The sequence below is a fragment of the Hyalella azteca genome, unplaced genomic scaffold (genome assembly GCF_000764305.2).
Source record: "Hyalella azteca isolate HAZT.00-mixed unplaced genomic scaffold, Hazt_2.0.2 contig9107, whole genome shotgun sequence".
In the NCBI taxonomy this organism is placed as follows: Eukaryota; Metazoa; Arthropoda; class Malacostraca; order Amphipoda; family Hyalellidae; genus Hyalella; species Hyalella azteca.
Window position 1 is genome coordinate 27526 of NW_025939186.1, and position 15260 is coordinate 42785.

At 39.9% G+C, this 15260-nt stretch overlaps 2 protein-coding genes across 2 annotated transcripts in view; both read right to left on the reverse strand.

Moving 5' to 3' along the window:
• Positions 1–216: 216 nt before the first annotated feature.
• On the reverse strand, positions 217–2426 carry LOC125178357 (carbohydrate sulfotransferase 5-like). The gene is made up of 3 exons (XM_047881908.1): positions 2308–2426; positions 1121–1894; positions 217–664 (listed from the first exon to the last, which is right to left on the reverse strand). The coding sequence occupies exons 1-3, from the start codon at positions 2406–2408 to the stop codon at positions 343–345; spliced, it is 1197 nt and encodes a 398-aa protein (XP_047737864.1). The 5' UTR covers positions 2409–2426; the 3' UTR covers positions 217–342.
• Positions 2427–6316: 3890 nt separating this feature from the next.
• The window catches only part of LOC108666600 (WD repeat-containing protein 81), a gene marked incomplete in the record, with an annotated part of 16511 nt that continues 7567 nt past the window's right edge, over positions 6317–15260 (reverse strand). The window contains 6 exon segments of the mRNA XM_018153509.2: positions 6317–8528; positions 9510–10736; positions 11240–11300; positions 11646–11848; positions 12660–12791; positions 13614–14850. Coding sequence (XP_018008998.2) covers positions 6710–8528; positions 9510–10736; positions 11240–11300; positions 11646–11848; positions 12660–12791; positions 13614–14850 — 4679 coding nt within the window.

Here is a 15260-nt window from a genome sequence, read left to right on the forward strand (position 1 = left end):
GCTACACTAACTTATGCAAGGATGAGTAGTGATTAAGTTAACATTGAACAGATTCCTTGTTCTTCTGAGCTAAAATCTTTAGAAATTATTCATTTCTATCGATGAACATAGAAAATGAATTGTAAATTTGAACTTATCTATCCATAATATTACAATAAATTTTTACCATTCATCACACTGAATTCACTCATGTTTGTGCATTTATTCATCGTATTATTGTGTATTCATTGTATATTCATCAATAATTCAAGTATTCATCGTATAGTCCTCAATATTTCGGGTTTTCTGCGTTGGTATTCATAGTTTCATTCTGTTATTATTCGTTTGTTTTCATTTTATAATTCAGGAATTCATCGTATAATCCACGTATTCATTTTCATCACTGAATAGTCTGTATTTTAGCTGTGCAATGACGTCACCACAAACATTTTGAATATTCATCACTTCAGAAAAATTCAAATATTTTCGCCATTCATTTGGTTTGCTTTTTGAATATTTCGTAACGGAATATTTCGCCGTATTCAGAACAACAGAAAATGAATTAGTTAGTTTGTTAAGAGCAGTTAGAACTTTGATTGTTGGTCGCTCTTGCAAAAAATTTAACATTTCCTTTGTAAATGAGACTGGGAGTGCGGCCAAGTCTTCATACCGCACCAGTTTGTACCTGCAATCAAAATATGAATGATATCACTTATATATTATATATATTAATATTTTCGGATATATAAATGGTAAAATGTTATTTCGTAACATTTAAAATACGGTACTAATTATTAATATTTTTCAAATAGTGACAAAGATATACAACCAGAGGGGCCGTAGCACAGATACGCCCTTACTCCCGGTAAAACTGGGTCAGGGAGACCCACACAAGAACAAAAAGTCCATCGCTATTTGGACTAGTTATTTCTTTGAGTGATGCAGGGTAAACACCAATTTCTTCAACGAGTCGAATTTAAAAGGCAAATTTAGTCCAGTAAGAACTTTTATGGACTAATAAAAAATAAAATAAAGACATTTTTGAAGAAGAGCTTTTATGGATTAATTAAAATTAATTAAAGAAATTGCCAGTTTTCTTGTCAAAGAAAAAAGCTTAAAATAAAAGTTAAGAAACACGGACCTGTTAGGGTAATTTTTGGAGATTTGCTGCCCAACGGCGATGTCTTCCCTCAAGTTTTCACAGATATACTCAGGATCGAGAAGATTATCATTAACAATAATTCCTTTTGAAGAAGATAACATTCCTCTCGGATCTCTCACCAAATGTATTATTCTAATATCGAAATTGAGTTCTTCTTCGAGCAAACTTTGCGCCAACTTAAGCCGTAAACTTACAATTTTCAGTAAATGAATGCGCGACTTGCTGCAAAAATACTCGGAAAATTCCTTGGACGCGCACAAGTACCCTGAAAATTTCTCCCTAAGGCAGTAATCTTTGGGGTAAAAAATTGGGAATGCGGCGTCGAAGTCAATTTTGCATTGCATTAATCGCACCAAATAGTCCTTGAAAAATATTCCCGTGAAATATTTTTCTGGGGATTTATGCCCAATTTTGGTGCGGATCGGTTCGATGGTTGTGAAAGTTCCGGGAATATTAGAAAGAATTGCGGATGTGAAAGAAGATCCGGACCTCATTTGGGTCCAAATAAAAATAATTTTCTTGACAGGGTCGACGTTTTCTTCGGTGAAACGATTGCTGATCTTTCCACGTAAATTGAAATCAAGGCTGTTGTTTCTACTGTTATTTTTACTCCTGTGGATCTTGTTATCGCCGTTGTTTTTATTGAGTTTATTGTTCTTAAAGGTAAATACGGGCGGGAAGAAACAGCTTGTTCTCGGTGAACCGTTAATTCTCTCGATGTCGAGTTGTACTTCTTTTAGAACTCTGCGCGATCTATAATGTAAAAAATTGAGCAACAATTATGAATATAAATTTTAAAGGACCGTAGCTTCTAAACTAAACTTAATTTCAAATATATCATTGGTATCACCAAAATTATTTTGTGTTTAAAATCATTTTAACAGAAGTTGATTATTGAACCCACATTCACATTTTAAACTCACAATAGTAAACGTTTTAGTAACACTAAGAAAAATTAATGTGTAATATTGTCCAAAATATCGATACACTCTCTTCCCCATCACGACACACACAGCATCAAAAAGTGTATCACGATTTGAACACTAAAATTTCCCCACTAGTTTTAAAACTAAAAAAGTCTCACTAATTCCCCCAAGTGCAAGTTTTTTCCTTAAGCCTCACAAAATTATTGTGAGGCTTTAAGCCTCATTAAAGCCTTAACTCACATTTTAGTTTCTTTGTCGCGCTCGAAAACGCGGCTGAGAATCACCGCCATTAAATAGAACACAATAATATATAAAGAAGAGCTTCGTCTCCATTGGGCCATTTGCGATTAATTGCCGTGTTCGGGACTATATTGAGGGTATAAACCTATGAAATATATGTATATGTAAAATAAATATATAAAGAATATTAAAAATAAATCCATAAACTAGAGAGTTGATACGGGCATTTTGTTGCAATTAAATGTTATGTTAATATATCCTTCAGAACGCATCTGTAAATTTTGAATATTGCAGGAATGTTCTAGCAAGGAAATGATATTAAAGAAAATAAGTTGTTCGGGACTATATTGAGGGTATAAACCTATGAAATTTATGTATATGTAAAATAAATATATGAAAAATGTGTCCACAAACTAGAGGTTTGATATAATGATTATTTTATCTGTTTACCTCCAAGAAATAATAAAAATCTCGTTCCGATAATGGCTATCTACTAGTATCTAGTTATGAAAACAAAGTAATACATAAAGCTTTCTAATAAGCAAAATTAAACCAACATTTTACTAAATTATGACACGATTTGGTATTTTTTAAAATTACATTTATTAATATCTAATAACGGCAAATCAGTTAGTAGCTATTCGCGCGAATGAGCAGAACTAGCTATGAACCTATGAACATGCCTTCCAATGAAGTGAATAAAATTTCAACATTAAAAAGAATTTTCCTCAATGGACTCATTAGCCGATGCTTGATTTTCCCGATTTTTTTCATCCCCAATTTCAACATTAAAAAGAATTTTCCTCAATGGTCTCATTAGTCAGTGCTTGATTTTCCCGATTTTTTTCATCCCCAATTTCAACATTAAAAAGAATTTTCCTCAATGGACTCATTAGTCGGTGCTTGATTTTCCTCATTTTTTACCCCCAATTCGCCGCCTATCGAACTTTTTTACCCCTAAACTTTACCCCGAGGCCGCTGCATCTTAATGATATTGCAACAAATAATTTATGACCGGGAACCCCATTGATAAAAGATCAATTCATGCATTCTTTATAAAGCGTTGTCTATCACACACACAGAAATAAGGAGGTCATTGTCCAAATAACGAGAATTTTGCCCGTACGTGGGTCATCCTGACTCAGTTTGTCCAGGCAAAAGAGCTCATTAGCCCTGTCTGCTCGCGCTGTACACTCAAACAAATGAATGGGTTACATCGCCCCAATAATGACTCACTTTCTTCACGTAGCACTAATACGTGCTTTTACAAAGAAAAACTGGGTCAGGATGTCCCGCACAAGAAAATAAGTGCATTGATATTTGGACAATGCCTCACTCATTTCTATGAGTAGATAAGACAGCGTGTCATTATTTGGACAATAGTAACCAATAATTTTCTGAGTGTAGGCAGCCCAGCATCATAAGTCGCAAGTTGATCAAATTCTTACGACATCGAACTTTGAACTTCAAGAATTTGAACTCATCTTAAATATTGCGAGGGTTAAAAGTGATGAATGATACGTCAGAAAATCTATATTATAGATATACGTCACAAGATCACTATATCTATATTTATCACACAAATCTATATTTATCTTATTTTCTACGATGAGCCCAAGTTATACATTCATCTACACTTAGAAATTTTGATGAAAATTATGCGAAAAATTGTGAAACAAATTAAGAGACAAATGACGCAAATTAAGAGACAAATGACAAATCTTCAGACGATTAATGAGACAAAAAAGATAAATTAAGGAGGATAACATTTAAGGCTTTATCAGATAAAATATGCATGAAAGAACCAGGATATTCAGCTTCTTAAATCTGCTATAGAGACACACGTGCAAGGTGAAGTAGAAATTAAAAATATGAAAAATTAAAAACTTTTTCGTTCGTCGAGACGAACAAAGAAGAAAAATTTTTCTCCTACGACGGCCGTCGAAGGAGGAAAAGTCGACATTAATTGCTGGAATGTACTCTATAATATTATTATATTAATAATATTTTGTTTAAATATATTTTATTTTATTTAAGTTGTTTCTCGTGTCCGGATGTCTGTCTGTAGTTCATGAAAGCCTGGGTTTGAAAAATATATTTTAAAATAATTTCAGAAAAAATACAGGAATTATTATTATTATTAAAAAAGCTGCCACTAAAATTATGATCGAAAGAGCAAATATAAGATAAAATATATTTAACATAATGACGGCTTATATTAAAAGGAAATTAATAATAATAACTCATTTATTTTAAGAATAATAAATGTTATCATAGTGAACCGCCATGTATAAATTGACCTTATGAGAAAAATGCTTCACCGCGTATTCAGGGCTAACTCAACAAATTTTACGCGTCTAATTTACCATAGTGTTCGTAAGTGAATATTTTCTCGCAATTAAATGTTATGTTAATATATCCTTCAGAACGCATCAGTTAAATTCAAAGGTAAACTTTGCAGGAATTTTCTGGTAATGAAATGAAATTAAAGAAAATAAGGTGAATTAGATGAAGTAAACCGGCAAATAGTCTCGTCTTGCCGGCATAAGGATTTAAAAGTTTCCTAAAACTTTATATTTAATAATACGGAGCAGATCTACAATGAATATTATAATGAATAAACGGTAAGGTACTCCATTTACGGTACCCCATCTCTACTCTTACTTTCCTGACTCTAAAACTTGTCAAAATAAAGAGTATGATGAGTACAAGCAGTATTGTACATACATCAATATAATATATAATATATTGTATTTAAATCCAAGTTTAATGCTCATTACCCGCATGATAAGGAATGAACTTTTGTACTCTGCAACTAGATTAGTAACGAGTAGGTAAGTAATTCCTATATTAATTATGCAGCTGAGATTTTAAAAAATTGTTACATACGCACAAATTTAACTCCTGTTGTAATTATTTGTCTATAACCTAATAAGTTAATTAATTAAATTAGCTGCAATTAATTAATGGAAAAACGTACACTCTCCGCCTTGTGGTTGATAATTGGACTAATCACAATTAAATGTTGACGTATAGATTTGAATATACAAATATGATTAGTAAATAATATCAATAATTGAGACACAGGGATTAATGAGGGACAGAAATGCGACATATACAAATAATTCGCCATTAATAACGTATTTAACATCAATTATTTAACATTAATAGACCAAAAACTTATAAGTAGCGAGCGAATCTAGGGAATGTTCCGGAGCTTTAAATCCTACGCGATAGCGATAATAGATACCGATAGCGATCCTAGAAAATATATGGGTAAATTGTACACAAAACTGCATGGGTATTGTAATAGGACCATATGGATTCGCTAGTTACATGTACACAAAAATGTATGTAATTAGTATGAGGACCCTATGCATTCTCTAGTTAAATGTACACAAAACTGCATGTATTTGGTAGAGGATCCTATGCATTCTCTAGTTAAATGTACACAAAACTGCATGTACTTAGTAGAGAATCCTATGCATTCTCAAGTTAAACATTGGCTGTTTATTCAGTTAAACTGACAATGCGGAGAATTTGAATGGTTTTTGTATGTATTGTAGCAATTAAAATTTTATTTGGTGGTATGAACGTGAACTTCTTTAATTTATATCATTCAGAACAATATGTTTAATATTAATCACAAAAATATTTAACTGTTAATTAATCATCAATTGATCATTCCTAAGGTGTTGTTTATTCTATTTATTTCTTTATATTCGTAAATTGTTTAAGCAAAGATAGTTAACAAATTAAACAAATAAAGACAAAAATACGATGCAAATAATAAATATATCATGAATACCCTGCCCGATTTTATTAAGACCTTATTAAAACGTATACATCAACACCTTGCCTGTCGACGTTTCTAAAAAATATAACTCAGTACTCACTGCAGTGAGTGACAGAGAGCGCATATTCTCATTAATGGAAACGTGAGATCACGGATGGACAGACAGACGGACGGACGGACGGACAGACAGACAGAAGGACGGATATGGCGAGCACAATAGTGCATTTTTCCCATAAATGAGAAGATGCGCTAAAAATCAACAAACTTTATTTCCAGATCCGCAATGGCGACGAGGGGAAGGCAAGTTGCCCGTCATCTCAGGCTATTTTAAAGGCTGTGATATTCTTAAATACATACATGAAGCTACACGGAGAGAAATGAGCGAGACTTTTCCCTTAAACGAAGCACTTTACGCCCCTTGCGTAGGTCATCTTGACACAGTTTGGACCGGCAAAGGAGCGTATTGGTGCTACGTCCTTCCAGCTGCTGCTGTGGGTGAGAAAGTATGTCACAATTTGGACAATGTGACCTATCTGCTTGCACAGTGGGTAGGAATGTGTGTCGTATTTTGAACAAAATGCCCCATTGATATTTTAGTGTGTTGGGCTAACATAGCAGCCTGAGACACCCCGAGTCGCTGCCCAGCAGCAGCATCCTGTTGAGCGGCAGCAGCTCCATAGCGGTCACCACTCCCTTCAGCGCCTCGGTCCTGAGTCTGGAACTCGTGTAGGGGGCGTCCGCCCCCACGCAGGGGTGGTGCCCGATGCGGTTGGCGGTGGTAGCACTGATGACCTGGTCCTGGTACAGCTGCAGCAGGTGTACGGGTTCAGTGGGACCTTTAAGCGTAAATTTACTGCCGCTGTCGTTGACGTTCCAAACCGCGACGGTTTGGTCCAAAGCGGAGCTTAAAAACGTCCGGTTTTTGTACCACCGACAGCACAGAACTTCGCCTTCGTGAGGCTTCCAAGTGGCAAGCAAGTGCCCGGTTCTCAAATCCAGAACCGTGACGATACCAGACGAGTGGGCCACGCATACCATCGTCCCATCGTCACTGCAAACCACGCAGCGCACAAGACCTGCGCTGGTAGCGGTGACGCGGTAGTGGTGCGTGTAGTCCCGGGCCCTCAGGTCCAAGACCCGCAATGTGGCGTCGGTGGTCGCGGCCAAAAGTTCACTGGACGGCGGGGCGACGCTAGCAAGAACAGTCACAGGACTATGACGAAGTGAGTCAAGTTGACGCACCATTGCGCCTACAAACGGGTCCCAGACGTGCACGGTAGAGTCGCAGGATGCGGCTAGACGATGACGCTCACAAAACGTGATCCCGAACACGGACTTCTTGTGTCCCGTGTACGTGAACTGCGGAGGGCACTGCGCCGTGCCATCGCCTTCACTGCGCAGTGACCACAGCCTCACGGTTTTGTCTTTACTGCACGACATGAATGAATTCTCATTGTCGAGAACGTGTAAGCCTTTGATGCTGTTGGTATGGCCCACGAAAGACTGAAGTTTGATGTGGTTAAAGTTAAACAAAGTATCGTGGTCTGAACGCCCGATTTCGTGGTTCCAATATGCCAGCCAATTACCACGCAGATGTCGCTTCGTGTTGTTCTTCATGTTCGTGGACATGTAGCTGGAAATGTCAATGCTTTCCAGGAAGCCTATTGACTGCGGGTATATTTGAGACGATACGTCGCTGTCATTCAGTGACGCCGTGTCACTAATATCAATACGGTTGCCAGTGACGTTAGTGACTGTAAACGACGATCGAGGGCTCAGGGAACTGCCACTAGTTACACCACTGAGAGTGGAAGAGAAGCTCAGGTCTGCACTACTATTGTAGCCACTTGCCCGTGCGCAAGATGCGTCCAAGTTGTCCATGGTGATGCAGTGGGCGTGGTTATCCTGTAGGATCTCGTCGTGCTGTATGCACAAGGAACGAAGGAGTTCGTGGTTAGGCAGGCAGTTCTCGAGGGCGCGTGCCCCTAGGTACCTGCATAGGGGGTAGTAGGAGAGGTAGGCCAGTTCTGGGGTTAGGATCTCCCTGAGTTCCTTCAGAGCTCGGTTCCTCACCATTTCCGTGTCGTCCGTTGCGGGGGAATTCGGGATTTTCGTTTCCGAAATATCCCCGACATTTTCTTCGACTCTGACGGTATTAGGAGACCTCTTCTCACCCTCATCGTTAGTAAAATCCTTTGCACTGTTCTCTTCAGGGTTCAAAGATTGTGACGGGTTCAAAGATTGTGACGGGTTCACAGGGTTCATATCCCTCGTGCCCAGGTCACTAGGGTTGTGGACGTGCGGTTCATTAGGACTTGAGTTGCGGACGTGGCACGACGATGTGGGCGCGTAGACTCTGTCGAAGGCGCTCAGGAGACGCACTATGCTGCGCATCAGCAGCTTCTTGCTCATCTCGCGGCCTACCCTGTAGGCATGTACCAATTAACACAAATCTACAACAATGAAAATATACAACAATGAAAATATACAACAATGAAGATCTACAACAATGAAAATCTAAAATGATACCAATCATCAGTAGTATGCCAATCATTAAATTTCTAAATTTGTTGATTTATTTCAAAATAAAAATTTAAATTACAACATATTTTGACTTTTAAATAATAAAAATCTAAAATGAAAAATCTATAACAATTTTCATCTTCATATGTGTCTGCTGTAGTATGCAATCAACAAATTTCTCGTAAAATTTGTAACAGAATTTGCCATTTAAATCGAATTACGATAATTATTTAATGATGATTTTCAGTTAGTTAATAATTCGAGAAGAATTGAGGTGAATAACGCAAAAAAGTAAAAATTTTTCAAATTCGAGAACAGCCAACAGATTTAAGCATGGCGAAATTTCTAATAAGTGCGAGACGATGAAAGTGAAAAATCCCACTCGATTTATTGTGAATTGTTTGGCTTTTTAATAGTACCTAGCTAGACGAGTGATATAAACTTAATGTATTTATTTAAATGAAATCTAATATTTAAAATTTGAGTCTCGTCTCAAAGACATGTTGAAGGCGGTTACCGTGTACCGTGCATCACATGCTATATAAAAACTATTATTAATATTATTACAATTTCGAAGTATTAAGAAAATTTGACTGCTTAAATCGCAAGTTTATAAAGAATTTAAAAGCAAATAAAATAGCCAGAAAAGTCACCATTTCTTAAAATGGAAAACCTTCCATCATCATCGTTTTTTTTAACTGATGATGGAGCTGGACTCCAAAACCTTTTCATTTTTAAGAAATGGTGAATTTTCTGGCTATTTTCTTTGCTTTTAAATACTGATAGAATTTCGAAGACTTGAGTCTGACCTCAGCGCCATGATGAAGATGATATCAACAACCCTACCTCAGCGCCATGATGAAGATGATATCAACAACCCTACCTCAGCGCCATGATGAAGATGATATCAACAACCCTGTACGCGATGGCTCCTCTCACGGCCGCCCCGCTGGGAAAGTTGACCCTCGTAGAGGCGAGCAGCCTGATGAGGGGATACAGGGCATCCTTGATGAGGGTATCCTGCAGGCATCGCATGAAGGAGCTGTCGCTGATGAAGGGTAGCAGGTGCTGAAGGAGGGCGGCGCATCCTATGAGTCCTGCTTCAGATGTAGTCGTTAGTTTTCTGCGACAGGATGCGATGAAGTCGCAGACGTGGCTGATATATTGCACCATTATTACTTCTTCGCCATAAATACAGGCGAGAGAAGACAGACAGTCTAAAACTCGTCTGCTGGTGCGGTCGCCTGCGATTCTTTTACGCGTCACTGAGAGTTTGTCTCTGGGGTCACAGGGTACAGGGGCCAGGGCCCCGTTGGAGGGCAGGTAGCAGAGGGTCAACATGCGGAGCAGATTGCGGGCCAAGAATTTCGAGGTTAGGACTGGGCCCAGTCTGTGGCCCAGCCACAGGACGCTTTCGGAACACACGTCGCCGATGGAACAGTCCTGGGAATAGCTTGTGTCTGTTCCGCTTCCGGATTCCCGGTCTGGAATACTGGAATTCGAGGATGCTTGCCTTGAGGAATTGATTTCTTCAGAATCCTTGGATTCTTGGGCACCAAACATGCCATCAGGGACGACGTTGGACGGTTCACCACGTCCCACGTTGAACATTTTCGTTCCTAGCCCCATATTCGGCAGCGAGTTCGAGCAGAATTCTGGGCCGGAAAAGTCGGCTTTAGGCCGGCCGGGAATATGGATATTAGGAGACAAAATACGAGGTGAATTCAGAGACGCAATTTCGCTCGTCTCTGCCTCGTCGTCATCGTCAGGTCTCTGCTCGGCAGCGCTCAGACGTGCGCCGTCTGGGCGAGTCTCGTCGAAAGCATCCAGCTTCGGGGTCGGGGTGTGAACTTTCGGGGTCGGGGTGTCGGGTTTCGGGGTCGGGGTGTCGGGTTTCGGAGTCGGGGTATCGGGGTCCGTGTCGTCGGCCCGACTTGGGCACGACGAGAAACTGAATCTTTTACGCTCGTCGTCCGTGGTCTCTTCGTCGGAGTGAGAGCCCCCGCTGTTGGGGGGGACCCTGCGCCCCCCGTCATCCCCTCCCATTGACCCCACCGCGTCCAGCAAGGACACGTCGTCCAGGGAGACTGAGTCTGACACCGGCGGAGACCTGCGCACATGTACTCATTTATGTACAACATAAATAATAATAAAAAATATAACTCAGTACTCCCTGCAGTGAGTGACAGAGAGCGCATTTTCTCGTCGACGAAAACGTGGAGTCACGGACGGACGGACGGACAGACAGACAGGCAGACAGACAGACGGATATACAGACGGACAGACCGACGGGCAGACAGACGGACAGACAGACGGACAGAAAGACGGGCAGACAGACAGACGGGCAGAAAGACGGGCAGACAGACGGACGGACATGACGAGCACAATAGGGCATTTTTTTCTATAAATGAGAAAATGCGCTAAAAATTTCTCACGCATAAATTTGAAGAAATTTTATAATTTTAGTGTTCATTGCCGAATGCAACTACAATTTTTCTATGCAAAAATTACAAGAAAATTTTACATTTTGCGTTGAATCAACGTTGAAAAAACGTTCTTTCAATAAATCAACTCGTAATCAACGTTTTTTCAACGTCATTTGCCAGGACCGACCTGACAGAGGCATGTACGCTGTTCGTAGACAGACCGCCCGGCTCTTCAAAGTCGAACATTTCTGCAAATAAAAATTGATTAATTGAACATAATTCAACTAAAGCTGATCATAATAAGATACTGACATTTACCATATATAATGATCTTGATTCAGTGGTTATCAAATACATAAATAATCAAATTATCATAAAGTTTATTTTGAACTTAGCATTTCATCCAAACGAAGCCTTATTGTAAATATATTTTTTTCATAATAATTTCCAAGTTTGTTTCACATAATTTTTTTCATTGCATAATTATTGCTTCAGTTGGTTTTTTAAACGAATAAATTTAACTAAATAGTTTAAATGAATGAATCTATAATATTTTGTTACAAAAAATATCATATTTTTCGAATAAAAAAAACCTGCTTCGGCTTCCACCCCTTCAATAGGGGTGGAATAGGGGTTATAAATAGGGGAGCGCTGGTCGTGGGGTTCCTTCACATCCCCAGGAGCTGGGGGCTCTAGAACATCCCCAGCGGGGTTGGGGTCATCAGCGACCCCGAGGCGGGGGGAGGAGTGAACCCTCTCCGTGGGGTTGGCGGGTTGAGGGCTCAGCTCGACGCTCCTGATACGAAATATTAAAATAATTGCAAAAAATGTACACATTCTCCAAAACCATTTTACTATTTAATTAAAAGTACTAATAACAATTTTAATAAAATTTGTTATTTAATTATTATTTAATTTAAGTAATTCAATATATATTTAAATTGAAACTGCATATCAGGCGAAAAATTAGATTGTTGATTTTGTTCAGTAAAAATTACGCTTATTTCATATTATTATTATTATCATTATTATTATTGTCATTATTATTTTTCTTCTTATTATTATATCATTGTTATTATTATTATTATTATTATCATTGTTATTATTTTTCTTCTTCATATTTTAACTATAATTTTCCATATAGTGACACACTTTCTGCACGTATCACAGATACGCCCCATCTGACCAGACCATCTGCATCAGAACTCATGCAAGGCTAAAAGATGCCTCGCTATTTGCACAAAGTCTTACGCATTTCTTTGAGTGTACAGAAAAACTAGCAAGTCTTGGGAGCACTGAACACTAACACACCTGCGTGTAACACCCCACCTACACACCCTGTCTCTTATACACATCTAGATGTGTATAAGAGACAGGNGTGTAACACACCACCAACACACCTGCGTGTAACACACCACCAACACACCTGCGTGTAACACACCACCAACACACCTGCGTGTAACACACCACCAACACACCTGCGTGTAACACACCACCAACACACCTGCGTGTAACACCCCCCCTACACACCTGCGTGTAACACACCCCCACACACCTGCGTGTAACACACCACCAACACACCTGCGTGTAACACACCCCCCACACACCTGAGTGTAGCGGAGTGTTTGCGTGTGGATGTGTCGGGGGTGTGGCCCCCCCTGCCCCCCAAGGTCTTGCCGCCCCCCACCCCCTCTATGAGGGCCATCACCAGGCTCCCCAGGAAGCTCCTCAGCCCCAGCCTGGGGGGGAGATAATTAACTTCTATTTAATATTTATTAATAAATATATCACCTATATTTATTTAATTTATTAATAAATACTATATCACTTATATTTATTTAGCTCTATTTTATATATTTTCAAAATGAACTGATTACTAATTAAGTTTACACGCAGCCCCAGCCTGGGGGATATAATTAACTTCTATTTAATATTTATTAATAAATATATCACATATATTTATTTAATTTATTAATAAATACTATATCACTTATATTTATTTAGCTCTATTTTATATATTTTCAGAAGAACTGATTATTAATTAAGTTTACATGCATCTCCCCAGCCCCAGCCTGGGCCAGATAATTACATTAACATTTGTGTATATTTATTATCAACATATATTCAGTATTTAAGTCTATCTTACATATTCTCAGAAGGAATCACATTCACATATATATTTATTAATAAATATATCACATATATTTATTTACCTCTGCTTTTATATATTTTCAGAAGGACCTGATTATTAATTAAGTTTACATGCACGAAAAAAATATTAATTAAGTTTAGCACGCAAAAGGCATAAAAGAACAGCAACAATAAATTCAAACTAGCAAATTTGGAAACAGTAAAAATTTAATTTACATTAGCAGCAAGAAATTAGTAATGGCAACAAATAGGCAAGATTATAAATTAAATTAAGAAATATTATAATAAATCAAATCAAAATTTGCAGGATAAATGTCATTACGAGGAACAAATACTACAAATTAAGTACTAAGTACCTGACTATGAGNCAGCAGCAGCAAGGTAGTACAGTACTAAGTACCACTAAGTACCTGACTATGAGCTGCAGGAGGAAGGTACGATGGTACAGCTTAAGGTACTTGTCGGTGATGACCTCTGCCTCGAAGAGCCGTACCAGCAGTGGCAGGAGATGCTGTCTGGCACTGACAGGACCCAGCACCTCTGCCAGCGCCCCTGTCAGGTGCCAGGCGCAGCTGACAGCCGTCAAGGGACAGGAATAAAGTTCCAGGAACGCTGGCAGTGTCAGGGACAGCCCCTCTGCTGGCAACACTGCCAGCAGTTTGCTGGACTCGCGGGCAGCGTACGACACTCGGGCCTCTGCCAGCTTCTGTTTCCCTTGGGGATCTTTGGGGAATATTTCTAGTTTCCCCAGGGCGAGGGTGTATCTGTGCAGCTGTCGCAGGAATTCCCCGACCTTGGGGTAATAAAGGGGGAAGGGGAAGAGGTCCACTAGAGGCTGTAGGAGTAACTGGGGACTTGGAGGGGGGAGGCCTGAGGAACCACTGACTGGGGGATAGGATAACGCGTCCTCTGAGGATGGGGAGTCGCGGTGGTGTACATCCCCAAGTGCTTGCATGTGGGGATCATCCCCAGGTGGTCGTGGGTGGTGCCGATTGAAGGCAGTTTCCAGGTGGTTTCTCTCCCCATGGGGTTTCGTGCGAGGTTTAAAATACCCATCGGGTTGTCCAACCCCGCGTTCACAAGACCTTATGACGTGGTTGACTCCCCAGGGGGATTTAAGGTGACGTATTCCCCCCGGCGTTACCTGGAACACCTCGAGCAACGTATAACGCAGGCACCTCGGCAGCTCTAACGCCCCAGCGTTAGCCACCAACCACCTGCAGAAGGCGTAGCGTTCACTCAAACAAGCGTTGGGTCCCAAACCTCGGCAGCGGTTTGACGCAAACATCTCAACCACAACACAACCGATGGCAACCATATCCCTGCTCTTACGGTTACGCCACGCAACCGATGACTGATTTTTTTCAACCCGGGGTTGGTTATCAACACTCGGGATTTCAGCGGCGGTTTTCAGGGTGAAGTTGTAGAGCATTTCAACCTGGTTGAGTGCGGTTAATGGGTTGTAGTTCTTGGGGAGGTTGATCGTGGTTGAAGAATTCAGCCCCTCGGAAGGGTTGGACCTGCTGATCTTCCGCTGGATTGGAGTGGTCAGCGGATCAGTGGATCTCTGCAGGTCAGTGGAAGCATCCCGAGGATTCCGGCCACTGGATCCAGTGGCTTCAGAATCCAGTGACGGTAACCGCGACTCTGAAATCAAGCCAAGGCTCAGCCAAACATTTTGTCTTGATTTAAAGCTTCTGTTATATAAATTGTAACCTTTATTATGTTATTTTGTATGAAATTAATATCTATTTACTGTAAATATATCATCACGCTATTCAAGTAAAAAAAAACAATCTTGTGCAATGTAGCATCTCACCATCTGGTGCTATGTGGCATCTCACCATCTGGTGCTATGTGGCATCTCACCATCTGGTGCTATGTTGCATCTCACCATCTGGTGCTGTGTGGCATCTCACCATCTGGTGCTATGTGGCATCTCACCATCTGGTGCTATGTTGCATCTCACCATCTGGTGCTATGTTGCATCTCACCATCTGGTGCTGTGTGGCATCTCACCATCTGGTGCTATGTTGCATCTCACCATCTGGTGCTAT